We start from the raw sequence: 13,562 nt of genomic DNA on the forward strand, positions 1-13,562 counted from the left end.
GGAACATCTGAAAGGATGACAAACAGAGCAATGGTCCACCTAAGCCAAGGTGTGAGGTATCATGCTGAGGGCTGCATGGCACTGGGGTGGAAATTTGCCAGTGTCGTTAATGGTCCCCTTGGGGCACCAGGCAGCATTCCATTGTACTCATGCCTTCAACCCATATGGGGGTGCTGCGGATGGTGGCATTTTAAATCTCCTTTACTTGTATTGTATATGGATACCGAAGAAAATAAATCTGGTTTGAAAGACTCTAAAAGAAAGGACTCCCTTACAGGGAGATCCCTATAAGAAACACTTCAGCAGAGGGCTTGGAGCTCTGGTGCACCATCAAGGGACACTGACACAACCAGTGAACCTGCTGTTGAGGTTTCAGCCAAGGGCAAGGACGAACCAGTAGTGAGACACCTGCCCACAGAAAAGTAACACCAAGGACCTCTTTCTAGGGAGCTAGCAGTTCTAGCACATGTGCAGAAGGAGAGTGTCTAAAACACCTAGCTTCAGTTAATAGGCAGGTTCCACCTAGCAAAGACAAAATTGTGTGTATGTGCTAGATGGAAAGTAAAAAAAAATCATTGACAAGCCAAGCAGGAACCAGTGGTACCCAGCAACTGGGAAACCTGGGCATGTCTAACCATGGAGAAACCCTGACCAGGAGTACTAAGAATCCAGAAAGGGTCAAACCTCCAAAAAGGCACAGGGACTAGGTGACCAAGGACCTATAAGGAGGCTCTGACAAACATCAAGATAGAGCTATCTTCAAGGAAAACTATCCTGAAGATAAGCTGACAAGAAGATGAACAAGTTCTCATCCTCAAAGAACTGGGAAGAATATTCCTGGGACTCCAAAAGGAGACCTACCACACCTGAGGTCCCTCAGTCTGGAGGAAGGTGCACTTATTTATGCATGTGCTGACCAACAGTCTGGTTAATGGTTCATCAAGGCCATTGACAATCACTGGTTGGGATCAGGGACCTGGCTGAAGGCTACAGATGCCATGAACCTCTCGAAACATGTCAGTGGTGGTTCTCGGGACAAAGGACGAGGCTGCAAAAAGTTCTGATGAGCTTCTGAAGTGGATTAATGTCTGCAACCCGGGGTTTCATACTAAGCACTGGAGGGTGCTAGATAGGCTGCCTGAGCTAAAAGGCCAGAGTCTTACCCTTATTATAGAGTGGGATTTCTACAAAATCAAGGAGACAGGCTCTAAAATTTTCACATAAGCCTGTTGAAGTCCTCAGTGATCCTGAAGCAGACCCCAGATTTGAATAAGGAGGTGCAAAGAGCCCAGCATCCTCTGGAACTGCTGCTGAGGAGGGTAGCACTACTATGCCCCCCATTCTGAGACTAAGATCACTGAATGGAGGAGGGCAATAGGAATAGTGGGGGAGCCCAAACTGCTGAAAACGGAGAATGGAAGGGAAGGGGATGATGGAACAGCCCCCCCCCCCNAGATGAAAGAGTAGGCAGAAGGGGGGGGGGAGAACCTAACACCATGAAATTCATTCAAATTAACTTACACCACAGCAAAGCAGCTACTGCAGTCTTATGTCAACAGTTTGCTATGGGAAAGGCAGTTAGCACTTCTTCAGGAAAAGAGATCTAACTAGCTCACGGTGAACAACTTTTCTGTTGCCCCCATTAGTAATGCAAGGTCCTTTATTTATGTCATGAACCATACTAATGCCCTGTCTTTGTTGGAGTTATGTTGTAGGGAGGCAACATTGGTGAGGATGACATACATAAAGGTAGCTGTGAGGAACTAACCATCACTTCAGCATACCTTCCACATGATTCATATAAACCACTGCCAAATAAGGAACTGAGGGACGTCATGTAATACTGGTGCAGCAGGAGAAAGCATTTCATCATTTGATGTGATACACATACACACCACATATTATGGGGGAGCACAGGAACCAATCTGAGAGAATTGATTTGACACTAGGGATCAAACAAATAAGAAACCTGGTAAGTAACTGACATGTATCTGATGAGCCATCTTTGCCAGACCACAGGTATATCATCATCATCATCATCATCATCATCAGTAATGTCAAGACGACAGGTCCACAGTCTCTTCCAAAACAATTCCTCCACTTATTGCGATCTGGAGCTTTCTCCTTCAAATGACAGTATCCTCTTCTGTCCCCAAGGTCATCCAGCATCATCTTACGTCTTCTTGTCACTTCTATCCGCCCCTCTATCTTTCCTTCAATAACTTCTTTTAGAAGGCAGTTTCTGCGTAAAACATGACCAATCCAATTAGCCTTCCATTTTCTTATTTCGTGTAGATATTCCTCTGCTCACTGACTCTAGTTAACACTTCTTCATTTCTCACATAATCTGTCCAACTGATCTTCTCCATCCTTCTCCAACACCACATTTCTAAGCTTTCCAGATGTTTCTGATCTATTGCCCTAAGTGTCCAAGTTTCAGCCCCATAGAAAGACATGCTCTAAACGTAGCATTTCCCTAGTTTCTTTCTCAAATTTAAGTCCAATTTGCTGGTAAAAAGATTCTTCTTCTTGCTAAATGCAGCTTTTGCCATGGCAATCCTGGATTTAATTTCACTAGTACACCTTCCATCATCTGTTAACTTGCTACCCAAATATTTAAAACATTTCACATTCTCCAGTTGTTTTTCGTCTATCTTTATTGTTACTGGGGTTGGTTGTCTCGAAATTTTCATTACTTTTGTTTTCTCCACATTGATTTCCATGCTATAGCACCTTCGAATTTCAATTAGTCTATTGTTGTGGAGTGAAGGCCAACCCCCGGTAATATGTTAACATAGTATTAACATTTTCGTATTTTAGGGAAAAATATTTGTTAGGATAGATTTGGTTTTGGGAAATATTTGTAAGAGGTACGAAAGCGGATGTAAGAGAGGTTAACAACTTAAAGGAATTTCTGCGTATGGATTTATACGGACATTGGCTGCCACGCGGGAATGTCCAGTCAGCAGAATGACGTTGAATGTATATCGAATGGCTAACTACAGAATTTACACTTGTGTGATGGGGGGACGTTTGGAGGTAAAAGTGTCAGCCAAACGGTTTAGCAGTAGAAGGGGGTGTATCCCCTTAGGATCCCAGCTAACGAGATCACCCACCTTGGGATAAGACGTCATTGGAGGCGGACTTGCACCCTCCGGGAAAATAATGAGTAAGCATAAATAGGGGTATATAACCCCGAGACCAAATTAGGAGGGGGATTATTCTAACAGTAATTTTGGCCAGTTGCGGCCGAAGGCCCTGTCCAAATGGACACCGACTCGACACCCGGCAACGCCATCCGTCTGCAGACTCAACGCAAAGTAAGTGGAAGCTACTCTTATCGCCATGCGCAATAAATATTATTAAAGTCTAACTCCTCCAAGGGGCTTGAGTTAGGGACGTAGAAAAAGTGTACAGGGCGTAAGAATGATCAACCGAGTGATGCGAGGTAGCCAAGTGTAATGTGTAACCCGACACCAGTCGGCCCTTTCAGTGTGAGAATTCCAAATGTATATAACTGTATATTGATTGTGTTTTACTAATATAGGGTAGCATAGGGTGAGGATGTTGGTTTTTGTTGTGATTTTCTCCCTTTCCACATTTCGCACCTGCGCCCTCCTGACAAGCCCGGTGAACAGTCAGCCCCTAGCCACGAAGCAACGATAGAGAAAGCTATTCAGACGTTTCCTTAGTCCTACCCCTGTGACGGCAAGAGAGAAGGTGACAGTGGGGATTACCAATCCACCCCTGTCGTAAGGATCTAAGAACATAACAGTGGTGGAAGCGGTGGGGATACCTTCACGCCCCACCCCACCACGACATAACAATGGTGGCAGCGGTGGGATCTTTGAACCCAACTCCAAGAGGGAGATGAGGNGTCACCGAGCCTATCCAGAGCTTCCTTGGTAAGGCATTCGCTGTACAAGTTGAACAGAATTGGTGATAAACAGCATCTTTGTTGAACTCCTCTTCCAATCTGGACACTTCTTGTCTCCCCTCTGTCCAGTCGTACTCTAACTTTCTGATCCATGTACAATTTGCTAATCAATCTTTTTTCACGCTAATGGATACCTGTTTCCTTTAGGATCTGCATTAATTTGGTCCAGTTTACACGGTCAAATGCCTTCTGCCAGTCTATGAAGCAAACACACAGTTCTTCATCTATCTCCAAAGTTCGTTCTGCTATAATTCTCATCATCCCAATTGCATCCCTGGTTCCTTTTCCTCTTCTAAATCCAAACTGATCTTCTCCAAGTATATCCTCTATTTTCCTTTCAATTCTTCTTTTAAGTATCTTTGCTACTATCTTTGCTGTATGTGCAATAAGGCTTATTGTGCGATGGTCGCTGCATTTTGTAGCTTTTGTCTGTTTCTTTAAGGCAATCATTGTCACTTCTGTAAAGTCCTTGGACCACTCTCCAATTTCATATATGGTGTTCATTAGTTTTGTCAGTGTTTTCAAACCACCTTGTCCCAGTAACTTAAGCACATCTCCAGGTACATCATCATCTCCTGTAGCCTTTCCCTTCCTCATTTCCTTGATAGCTTTTTCCACCTCACTCTCGTCTGTATCTACTACTTCTTCCGGTTCAACTTCTAAGGTTTCTGGCCGATTAGGTCGATCATATAGTTCTGTAATATAATTTTCCCAAATTTTCAGTACTTCACTCTGATCTACTATTCTATATATGCTTTCAAATAGGTAACATAGTTATAACTTGAATTATTTTTAGGGATCCTAAGAGAATCAACTGGGAGTCATGAAAAGACAACCAAAGTGCAAATGTTGAGACCACATCATGAAAAATTCACATGATACGAGACAGGCTGTTGACCAGCTGCAAAAAGCCATCATCTTGTCCTATCATACCAACTGTCCAGCCACGAACACTCACTCACCAAGGAAAGTACCTTGGTGGAGTAAAATGCTGAATGGGCTGAGGGCCAAAACAAGAAAGCTATTTAATATAGCTAAAAGGACATGACGCTCAGACACTTATATAGAGGCCCTCACCTTTTACAATTTCTTCATCACTTTTGCTTTCACATCTACTGACAAAAAATGGGTTCCTTTGAGCACCGACTTGATTTTTTGGAAGAGGAAGAAATCGCAGGGAGCCAGGTCTGGCGAATAGGGTGGGTGCTCAAGCACAGTGATGTGATTAGCTAAAAACTGCTTCACAGACAAAGTGTTATGGGCTGGCATGCTGTTTTGATGCAACCGTTTCTCCATAATTCTGGTGGTTTCCTTCTCATGAGTTTATGCAATTTCATCAAGACTTCAAGGTAACAATACTGATTTACCATCCGGCTGCTGGGAACCCACTCTGTCATTACAGTACCCTGGATATCAAAGAAAACACATCAGCATGCCCTTGAACTTCAAACAATTCTTGGATGCTTTGTGCCATTCAAAAATACATGCACAAGACATGCACTCTTCACTGTAAGCCTCAGCCAGTAATTGAAAAGTTTCCATCATGGATTTCTTCAGTTTCACAAGAAACTTTATGTTAACACACTGTTCACTCTTTCACTCCAACATTTTCCAACCAAGGGTAAAAAAACATCCATATCTGAACACACGTCCACTCATACTGAGTAGAGCTATGGAGTTGAGTGTTGTCTCATTGTGACAGGTTAGAAAATGTGTTATAACCTTCTCTTTGTCTTTCCCCTCCCATTCTCGGTTCCCAAACTATAGGGTTTGCTTAGTGAGGGGGGGAGTCCTAATTGGGTCCCCTCAGCACTGCGGCCGCTGATTGGCCTATTGTAGCCTGCCTCGGGTGATTATGATGATGGAGAATTTGGTGGAATGAAGATTGGCAGGGGAAACCGAAGTACTCGGAGAAAACCCACTGCAGCGCCACTTTTTCCACAACAAATCCCACTTGACCAGACCTGGATTTGAACCCAAGCCGTCGCAGTGGGAAGCCGCAACTAACCACCTGAGCTATGGCGTGGCCCCAAGCTATAGGATTAGTCTCGTTTTTTGTGTGTCTGACCATGTACTTTTCCAGTGCAGTGTTGATTGATTATTCAAATGACTGACATGACAGCAGAATCTTGATGTATGCAGAAGCAAAAGGAACAGGGAAGACTGGATTCTGGCCAGGATGTAGTTAATAAATCCAAAATTAAACGAGCATTAAGTATCTGTAAACCACTCCAATCAGAGGGAACAGATGATATTCTGCCAGCATTCCTGCAGCAAGGGATGAAGCACCTAGTTCCATACCTGTGCTGCATATTAAGAGCCTGCCTGGCATATGGAGGGACATATCCCCATGGCCTGGAGACAAGAGTGACATTCATACCAAAGCCTGGGAAATCTGATTATACTGAGGCTAAGGCTTATTGTCCTACCAGCCTGCCACCTTTCCTTTTGAAGATAATAGAGAAGATAGTGGACAGGCATATTATGGACTGTGTATTGAAGGAGCATCCTCTGCATCAAAATCAACATGACTACCAAACTGAAAAATCAACAAAAATGCACTTCACAATGTGGCAACATGCACAGAAAGTGCTACTGAATACAAGAAAAATCCATAGAAGCATTCCTTTATAGGAGTTTCTGACAGAACAGGCTGCTGGAAGGCATGGCACTGAGTCCACCATTTATAGGTGGATCTGCTCCACGATGAAAGGTGGAAATATAACAATTACATTATGAGGATATAACCTGAGGGGGTCCACAAATATGGGATGTCTTCAGGAGGGTATGCTTTTGCCTCTACTAAGAAGCCTGGTTGTGGTTGAACTTTGATAGGCGCTCAGTGGTAATGATTATTATACAGTAGGTTATGCCAAAGATACTGCAGTCCTAATCAGTGGGAAAACCCTCAGACTATCAGAGGTTTTACAAATATGTCACAATACCTTATACAATGAAGAGGGATATAAGGGGACTTAAGGAACCAATGCTCTTCACTAAAACAATCCAGGGGTCCAGTGGGGTTAAGTACTTTGGACTAACTTTAGACAAGGGACTGACAAGGAAACAGCAGCTGAATAAGGTAATAAACAAGATCTACAGAGTCTTTTGGACTTGCAGAAGAATGTTTGGGGAATCTGAGGACTGAGACCAAAGGCTATGCATTGGATATACACCACGACTGTGAGACCCACAGCCGCCTATCCTGCCATCATGTAGTGGTCTAGGGTTAAATTCACAAGCAGAGCTGAACTTAGCAAACTACAGAGGCTGGCCTGCTTGGGTTTACTGGAGAAATGAGGACAGCTCCTACAGCTGCAATTGAGGTCCTCCCTGGACTCTCCCCACTGCACTTGCAGTTAGAGGTAGTGACCAGAGCAGGAATCCTAGACCCCACTGCAATAAACACTGAAAACTCAAATCCAAAGGATATGGGCATACATACATGCCTCAAGGCATGAAAGAACCCCTCCTATAGATGGGGACTGATAAAATGATACTGGGACATGTCTATGACAAGCCTTTCACAGTCAGATTCTGATAGAAGTGAATGGAAAGATAGGTTTCAACCAAACCGGAAAGGGGGACTAGTCTGGTACTCAGATGGTTCTGAGACAAAATAAAGGCACTGGTTTTGGGATATATGGTTATGTTACATGGACAAAGCTTAGCTTTAGCCTTGGAAAATACACCACAGTATTCCAGACAGAAGTGTATACCACTAAGGGATGAGCAGTGGGGAATCTAGACAGGGGTTATAAACATCTATATTCTATAAGATAATGAAGCTGCAATTAAAGCACTTGAAAATTACCAGAACAACTCAGAACTGGCCTGGGACTGCCATCAATCCCTCAAAAAACTGGCTGAACATAATAGACTTCAACTTATATGGGTGCTGGGTCACAGGGTCATCAAAGATAATGAAACTGCTGATCAATTGGCAAGATTTGGATCTGAATGTCCTTTTATAGGACCTGAACCACTCTGCAACCTCCCAACAGAGATTGCCAAGAAGGCTGCCAGGGACTGAACAAACAGAAACCATAAAAAATCGTGGGATTCCTTAACAGAACCCACACATGCAAAGAGTTTCCTGCAAGGGTCCTCTGCCAGTCAAACTAAGATGTACTGAAACTAATTAGAAATCAGTTACAGTGGGTGAAAGGACTACTTACAGGACACTGTCACCTGAAAGGACATATTTTCAAAATGGGATTCATCAATAATCCCACTCATGAAAGGTGCCCAGAAAAAGATGAATCAGCCACACATGTCATATGTGATTGCAAGGCCACAGCTTACTTAACATTGTCACCTGGGACACCACTTCATGGAACCAGGAGACTACAAAAACACCCCTTTAAGTACGATATTACACTCTATCTGAAGTGTAGGATTGTTGAAGGGTTCAAACAGGGTGGGATGCACAACAGATCACAATGGCCACAGTGCAAGGATCGGTCAAGGCCTACCCCTTATTTATTCATTTATTCATTCATTCATTCATTCATTCATTCATTCAAATGCAAGTTTTGAGAACAAGACAGATGCACAGCTCAGTTATCCCCCCTGACTACTGAACTCAAACTACAAGCATACTGACCAGAGAAAAATGAAAGTATAAAGTATTTTTTTATTGCTAGTGGGGTGGGACTAAGACCCTTGTACTGCGGCCACTTCTGGCCTATTGTACCAGCCCCAGATGATAGGTGAGGTAGATTGTGGAGCAATTGGTGGAATGAAGATTGGCAGGGGAAACCGAAGTGCTCAGAGAAAACCTGCCCCAGCACCACTTTGTCCACCACAAATCCCACTTGACCAGACCCGGGATCGAACCAAAGTATAAAGTAACAAACATGTCTAATAAATAACAAAATAATAATTAAAAAAGACCCTTGAAGAGTGTGCATAAACATAAATATAAAAAATAATAAGTGAGTTTGATTTGATTTGTAGTGATGTTTACCCTCTGAAGATGGTCCACAGAGGCCGAAACATGTAAGGGTGTTAAGTTTTTATGTAGTAAAAGACTTACAGGTCACATTGGACGGAGTGTTTTATAATTTGTAATAAGTGGAAAACACATAAAGGAGTACAGCCAACCCCAAAATACTGTGTATAATAATTACACCTTAGGCAATGATAATGTCAAGGAAAATGTAACGAATTAATCATTGTTATAAACATTTGGAGAATCATGAGCAGTGATGAATGATCCAGTGAGGCAAATAGTGTCACTGCCACGGTCTCCATCACATTTTTTCCAAGATTTGCAGAAAATTTGATTTACACTCTTTGTCAGATCCATCGCAAAATTCAGTCAGGCCAGATACATGACTCCAATTAAAAGGATGTAAAAAATCAGCATGTCCAACCTGCTGTGTGAAATTTTGTACACTGACTCCCAAGATATGCTAGTACTACCATCTACCATTGCATTGTGCTACTACAACTGTTTTACAGATGGCAGCATCAGTCCCAGAAATTATGGATACCACCTCGTATTCCAGGAATCACCACATGTTACAAATTATGTGACAGTTTCACTGTTACCTTCAAAAGCTGGTGTTCATTAGAGACATCCAGTACCATTGAACTAAGAACGTTCAACAGAGTCTCTGGTGGCACATGAAGGAACTCCTCCTCCTCCATCACAGATTTGAAGTTGTGAAGTATATAACGAAATGCTTTGTGTGCTATGTCACTATAACTGCATAAAGTGGCATGCACATATGCTGAGAAGCAATTGCTGGTGTTCAACGTTGACAACAAGTAAATTGAACATGCCATTCGTATGGCCGACACTTGCAAAAGTTCTGCTATTTCCATTATCAGATACACATTTTCTTCTGTCACCTATAATTAACATACAAACATTTTCTCTGAGCAATGATATAAAATATTAACATGTTGAAGCTGGTACCATTTGCACACCCCTTTCTCTTGTGCTGGAGGGTTTCAAGGTGCACAGAATAAAATCATCATTTTGTCACTTCTGGTATATAAATTGTGAAATTTTTGCACAAGTAAGGAATATGTTTCACTGACATGCAGAATAAAAAAATCAAAGGCAGTTATGTTCAAATACAGAGCAGTATCAAAGATGTAAATATTCTGAGATAAACTCTGACTGTATACTGATGAGGCACACTTTATGATTTCAAAGATTTATAACAGCACTCATATTACTAATGGAAATGTTTGTAGTGTCACCATACAGATTTCATATGACAAATTTAAAATTATTAGTCAGTTAACAGCATAACACCAAAACATTTTCCACAGTCACTGTGTTGTAATTTCACATTCTCTTAAGAAATAATATTTTATGTTTTTTTATTATTATTGGTTCTGTCACCACAATTTGTGTATAAACTTTATATATTATTTTATAACATGTTTCAACTCTTTAGATCAATCATCAGGTAAAATATGTTTATTTATTCTCTTCTTTGCTGCTATTATCCCTTACACTGACCAATGTTTACAACTGTGGGAGGTCATACATGTTATTTGTCAATGTCAATGCTAACATACAAAACTATATGCAAAACATTAAAATATTAAAGTACTAAATTATTAAAATGTTTCATTTGTTGTGGTGTTGTGCGTGTTTATGATTCTTTTCCTCTTTTACGTTGATCTGGTTGTGAAAGGTGTGTCTGCATGAGTCAACAAGATCAACCTACTACAAGAGAAAAAGAAACATAAACACAAACAATTCCCACATATCACATGGAATACATAAATCTAAAAACCAACACAAAACCAATATTTCAATTCATATAAGACGAGACCACTTCTGCTGTGACAAACAAACAACACTACTTAATAACACCATCAACAACAGTAAAACCATTAATATTTTACTATTTTAACATATAATGTTATATGCTGGAATTGAAGAAACTTCTGCAGCAATCCAGTAATAAACATTATTTAACAACACTGAAACAAATGAAATATTTCAACAATTTAGTACTTCAGTATTTTCATGTTCTGCACCTAATTGTATATTTTAGCATTAACACTGACAAATATCATGTATGACCTCCCCCAGCTGTAAACATTGGTCAATGTAGGGGAAAACAGCAGCAAGGTGTAAATATTTTACTTGATGGCCATAAGGGGCTGAAACATGTTGAAAAATAATATATAAAGTTTATACACAAACTGTGGTGATGGCACCAATGATAAGTTGTTCATGCACAATGTAATGCTGAAATAACATATACAGGGTTATTCAAAAAGAATGAACCAATTTCATGACGCATTGCTTCAGTTCTCAAGCATCATCATGGAATGAGTCAGTGACCATTTGAAAGAGGAGTTATCTAAGTTGTGAATGGCTGCCACAGGGGCGCTGAAGTCGTGTCGTTCTTCCGGCAACGTTCAGTTGTTCGTTTACCCTTGGAATGGCGAGTCCTCAGCAAAAGGCGTTCTGCGTTCTCGAGTTCGCGAAAACAAATTCGGTTGTCACAGTGCAGCGTGCTTTTTGAAGGCGATTCGGCATTAATCCGCCCGGTCCTAAGAACATTCGACGGTTTCGACAGTTTCAAGAGAATGAGTGTCTGTGTAAAGGAAAAGTCCAGGTCGACCACGAGTCTCGGAGGAACAAGTGGCGAGAATCCGAGCTGCGTTTGAGAGGAGCCCATGGAAGTCAACAAATCGAGCCAGCCGTGAGCTTACGATCCCTCAATTCACTGTCTGGCGTGTGCTAACAGTAGGACTACATTTGAAACCATACAGACTGCAGCTCGTTCAGGCACTTACCAATGATGACAAAAGGAAGCGGGTGGAATTTTGCGATTCGATGCTGGAGATGATGGAAGACGAAACCTTCATTTCACGCTTAATTTTTAGTGATGAAGCGACTTTTCACTTGAGCTGCACAGTCAATCGTCACAATGTGCGTATTTGGGGAACAGAGCACCCACATGAAACAGTTGAGCAGGAAAGAGATTCCCCTAAGGTGAACGTCTTCTGTGCTGTCTCAAGACAAGGTTTATGGTCCCTTTTTCTTTGAAGGAAACACCGTTACAGGCCAAATGTATTTCGATATGCTCCAAAACTGGCTCTTCACTTAACTTCAAGCAGATTCGCATGACTTCATTTTTCAACAAGATGGAGCACCGCCCCATTGGCACCTGATGGTTCGAGCTTTTTTAAATGAATAAGTGCCCCAGCGATGGATTGGTCGGAAGGGGACCCAAGACCTTGCTCTTTGTGCTTGGCGTGCGAGATCCCCAGACCTCACAGTGTGTGATTTCTTCTTGTGGGGATATGTAAAAGATTACGTTTATGTTCCACCGCTACTCACTAACCTCGATGACCTTAAATATCGAATAACGACAGCGATTAACTCAGTGCATTGTGATATGCTGATAGGCGCCTGGGAGGAATTCTCTTATCGCATTGATGTTGCCCGTACTGCAGGTGGTGGCCACATTGAACACTTCTAAGACAGGAAATAAAAGTTTATTGTGAGTAGAATACTTGTGACTAGGCTGGAGTTTTGTGTTACTTTCCTTTAATAAAATATTGCGTAATAAAATCGGTTCATTCTTTTTGAATAACCCTGTATATTGTGACGTGGATGGCGCAACAGGAAGTAGGGGTCACGTGAACTCTGCGGTCTCGCGAGTGACATCACATACCCCCACTCCTTCTGTCATTGCGCGGCGCTCAGTAACCCACCCCCCGCGGTAACGTAACAACATAGGAGCCGCTGTCACTGCTACGGTAACAGGCCAGTAAACCCCCCCCAAGCGGTGACATAACAGGGGACACCGCTGTTAACACGGGGCAACAGGGAACGGTATAAGAAGCTGGCTGAGCGGTGTATGATCTGGAGTGACAGAGTGTGGAGAGCTGAGAGCAGTGGAAGTAATTGTGTAACTGTGAATTGTATAAGTGTATGAGCGAATGTGAAATAAATTTGCTATATTCAATACAGTGTGAAGTTATTTGTTGCGTTATATACCCAACATGTGACAATATATTGTAACGTGTTTACGTTACTGAATACGCCGTAGAGATCGTTAACTGGTTTATTGAACAATCTACAAATATCGGCTACAACTAATTATCACAATGTCACGGGTTTCCACAGTTTACAAACCCTACAACAAAATATCTTAACACAGTCTTCACTTGTCTTCACGTATTAATAACGCGGGAGCTATACAAGTCTCCCTGAAATACACACTCCGAGTATAACTTTACTACAGCAATCACTATGTCTGGAAAGCACACAATAAGTCTTCCGCTCGCTGACTTCTTCGTTATCGCACACTCGCAGGCTGCTATGTTTCAACTGTCCTGTTAGCTGCTGTGGAGTCCACTTATATAGCAGCAGTGCTTACCGGTTGCGTAATGAGTACCACGTCACAGTAGGAAATTGATTACGGGTACGTTAGCGTGGCGCGTTACGTCACCGCTGTTGACTAGCATTGCGTAGTTACCAGGTTACGGGGCTCTGGTATCTTCGGCTCCGCTCGTGACGTCACCGCGGCGAGCGTGGCGGGGTGATGTCTCGCCTGTTACGCGAGCGTTACGCCACCGCTGAGGGGTGGGAGGGGAGCGCTGATTCACCAGCCGCGTCACTGCTGGTGTGGGGGGG

At 42.3% G+C, this 13,562-nt stretch overlaps 1 protein-coding gene across 3 annotated transcripts in view; it reads right to left on the bottom strand.

The window, feature by feature from the left end:
• LOC111870439 (kelch-like protein 2) overlaps positions 1–13,562 on the bottom strand; it is a 78,537-nt gene that overhangs the window by 51,266 nt on the left and 13,709 nt on the right. For all 3 annotated transcript variants that reach the window (XM_023862740.2, XM_033753844.1, XM_023862739.2), the window contains one exon: positions 9,494–9,796. In XM_023862740.2, coding sequence (XP_023718508.1) covers positions 9,494–9,796 — 303 coding nt within the window. The remainder of the gene's footprint in view (positions 1–9,493; positions 9,797–13,562) is intronic.

The sequence above is a fragment of the Cryptotermes secundus genome, unplaced genomic scaffold (assembly GCF_002891405.2).
Source record: "Cryptotermes secundus unplaced genomic scaffold, Csec_1.0 scaffold1509, whole genome shotgun sequence".
NCBI classification, from domain to species: Eukaryota; Metazoa; Arthropoda; class Insecta; order Blattodea; family Kalotermitidae; genus Cryptotermes; species Cryptotermes secundus.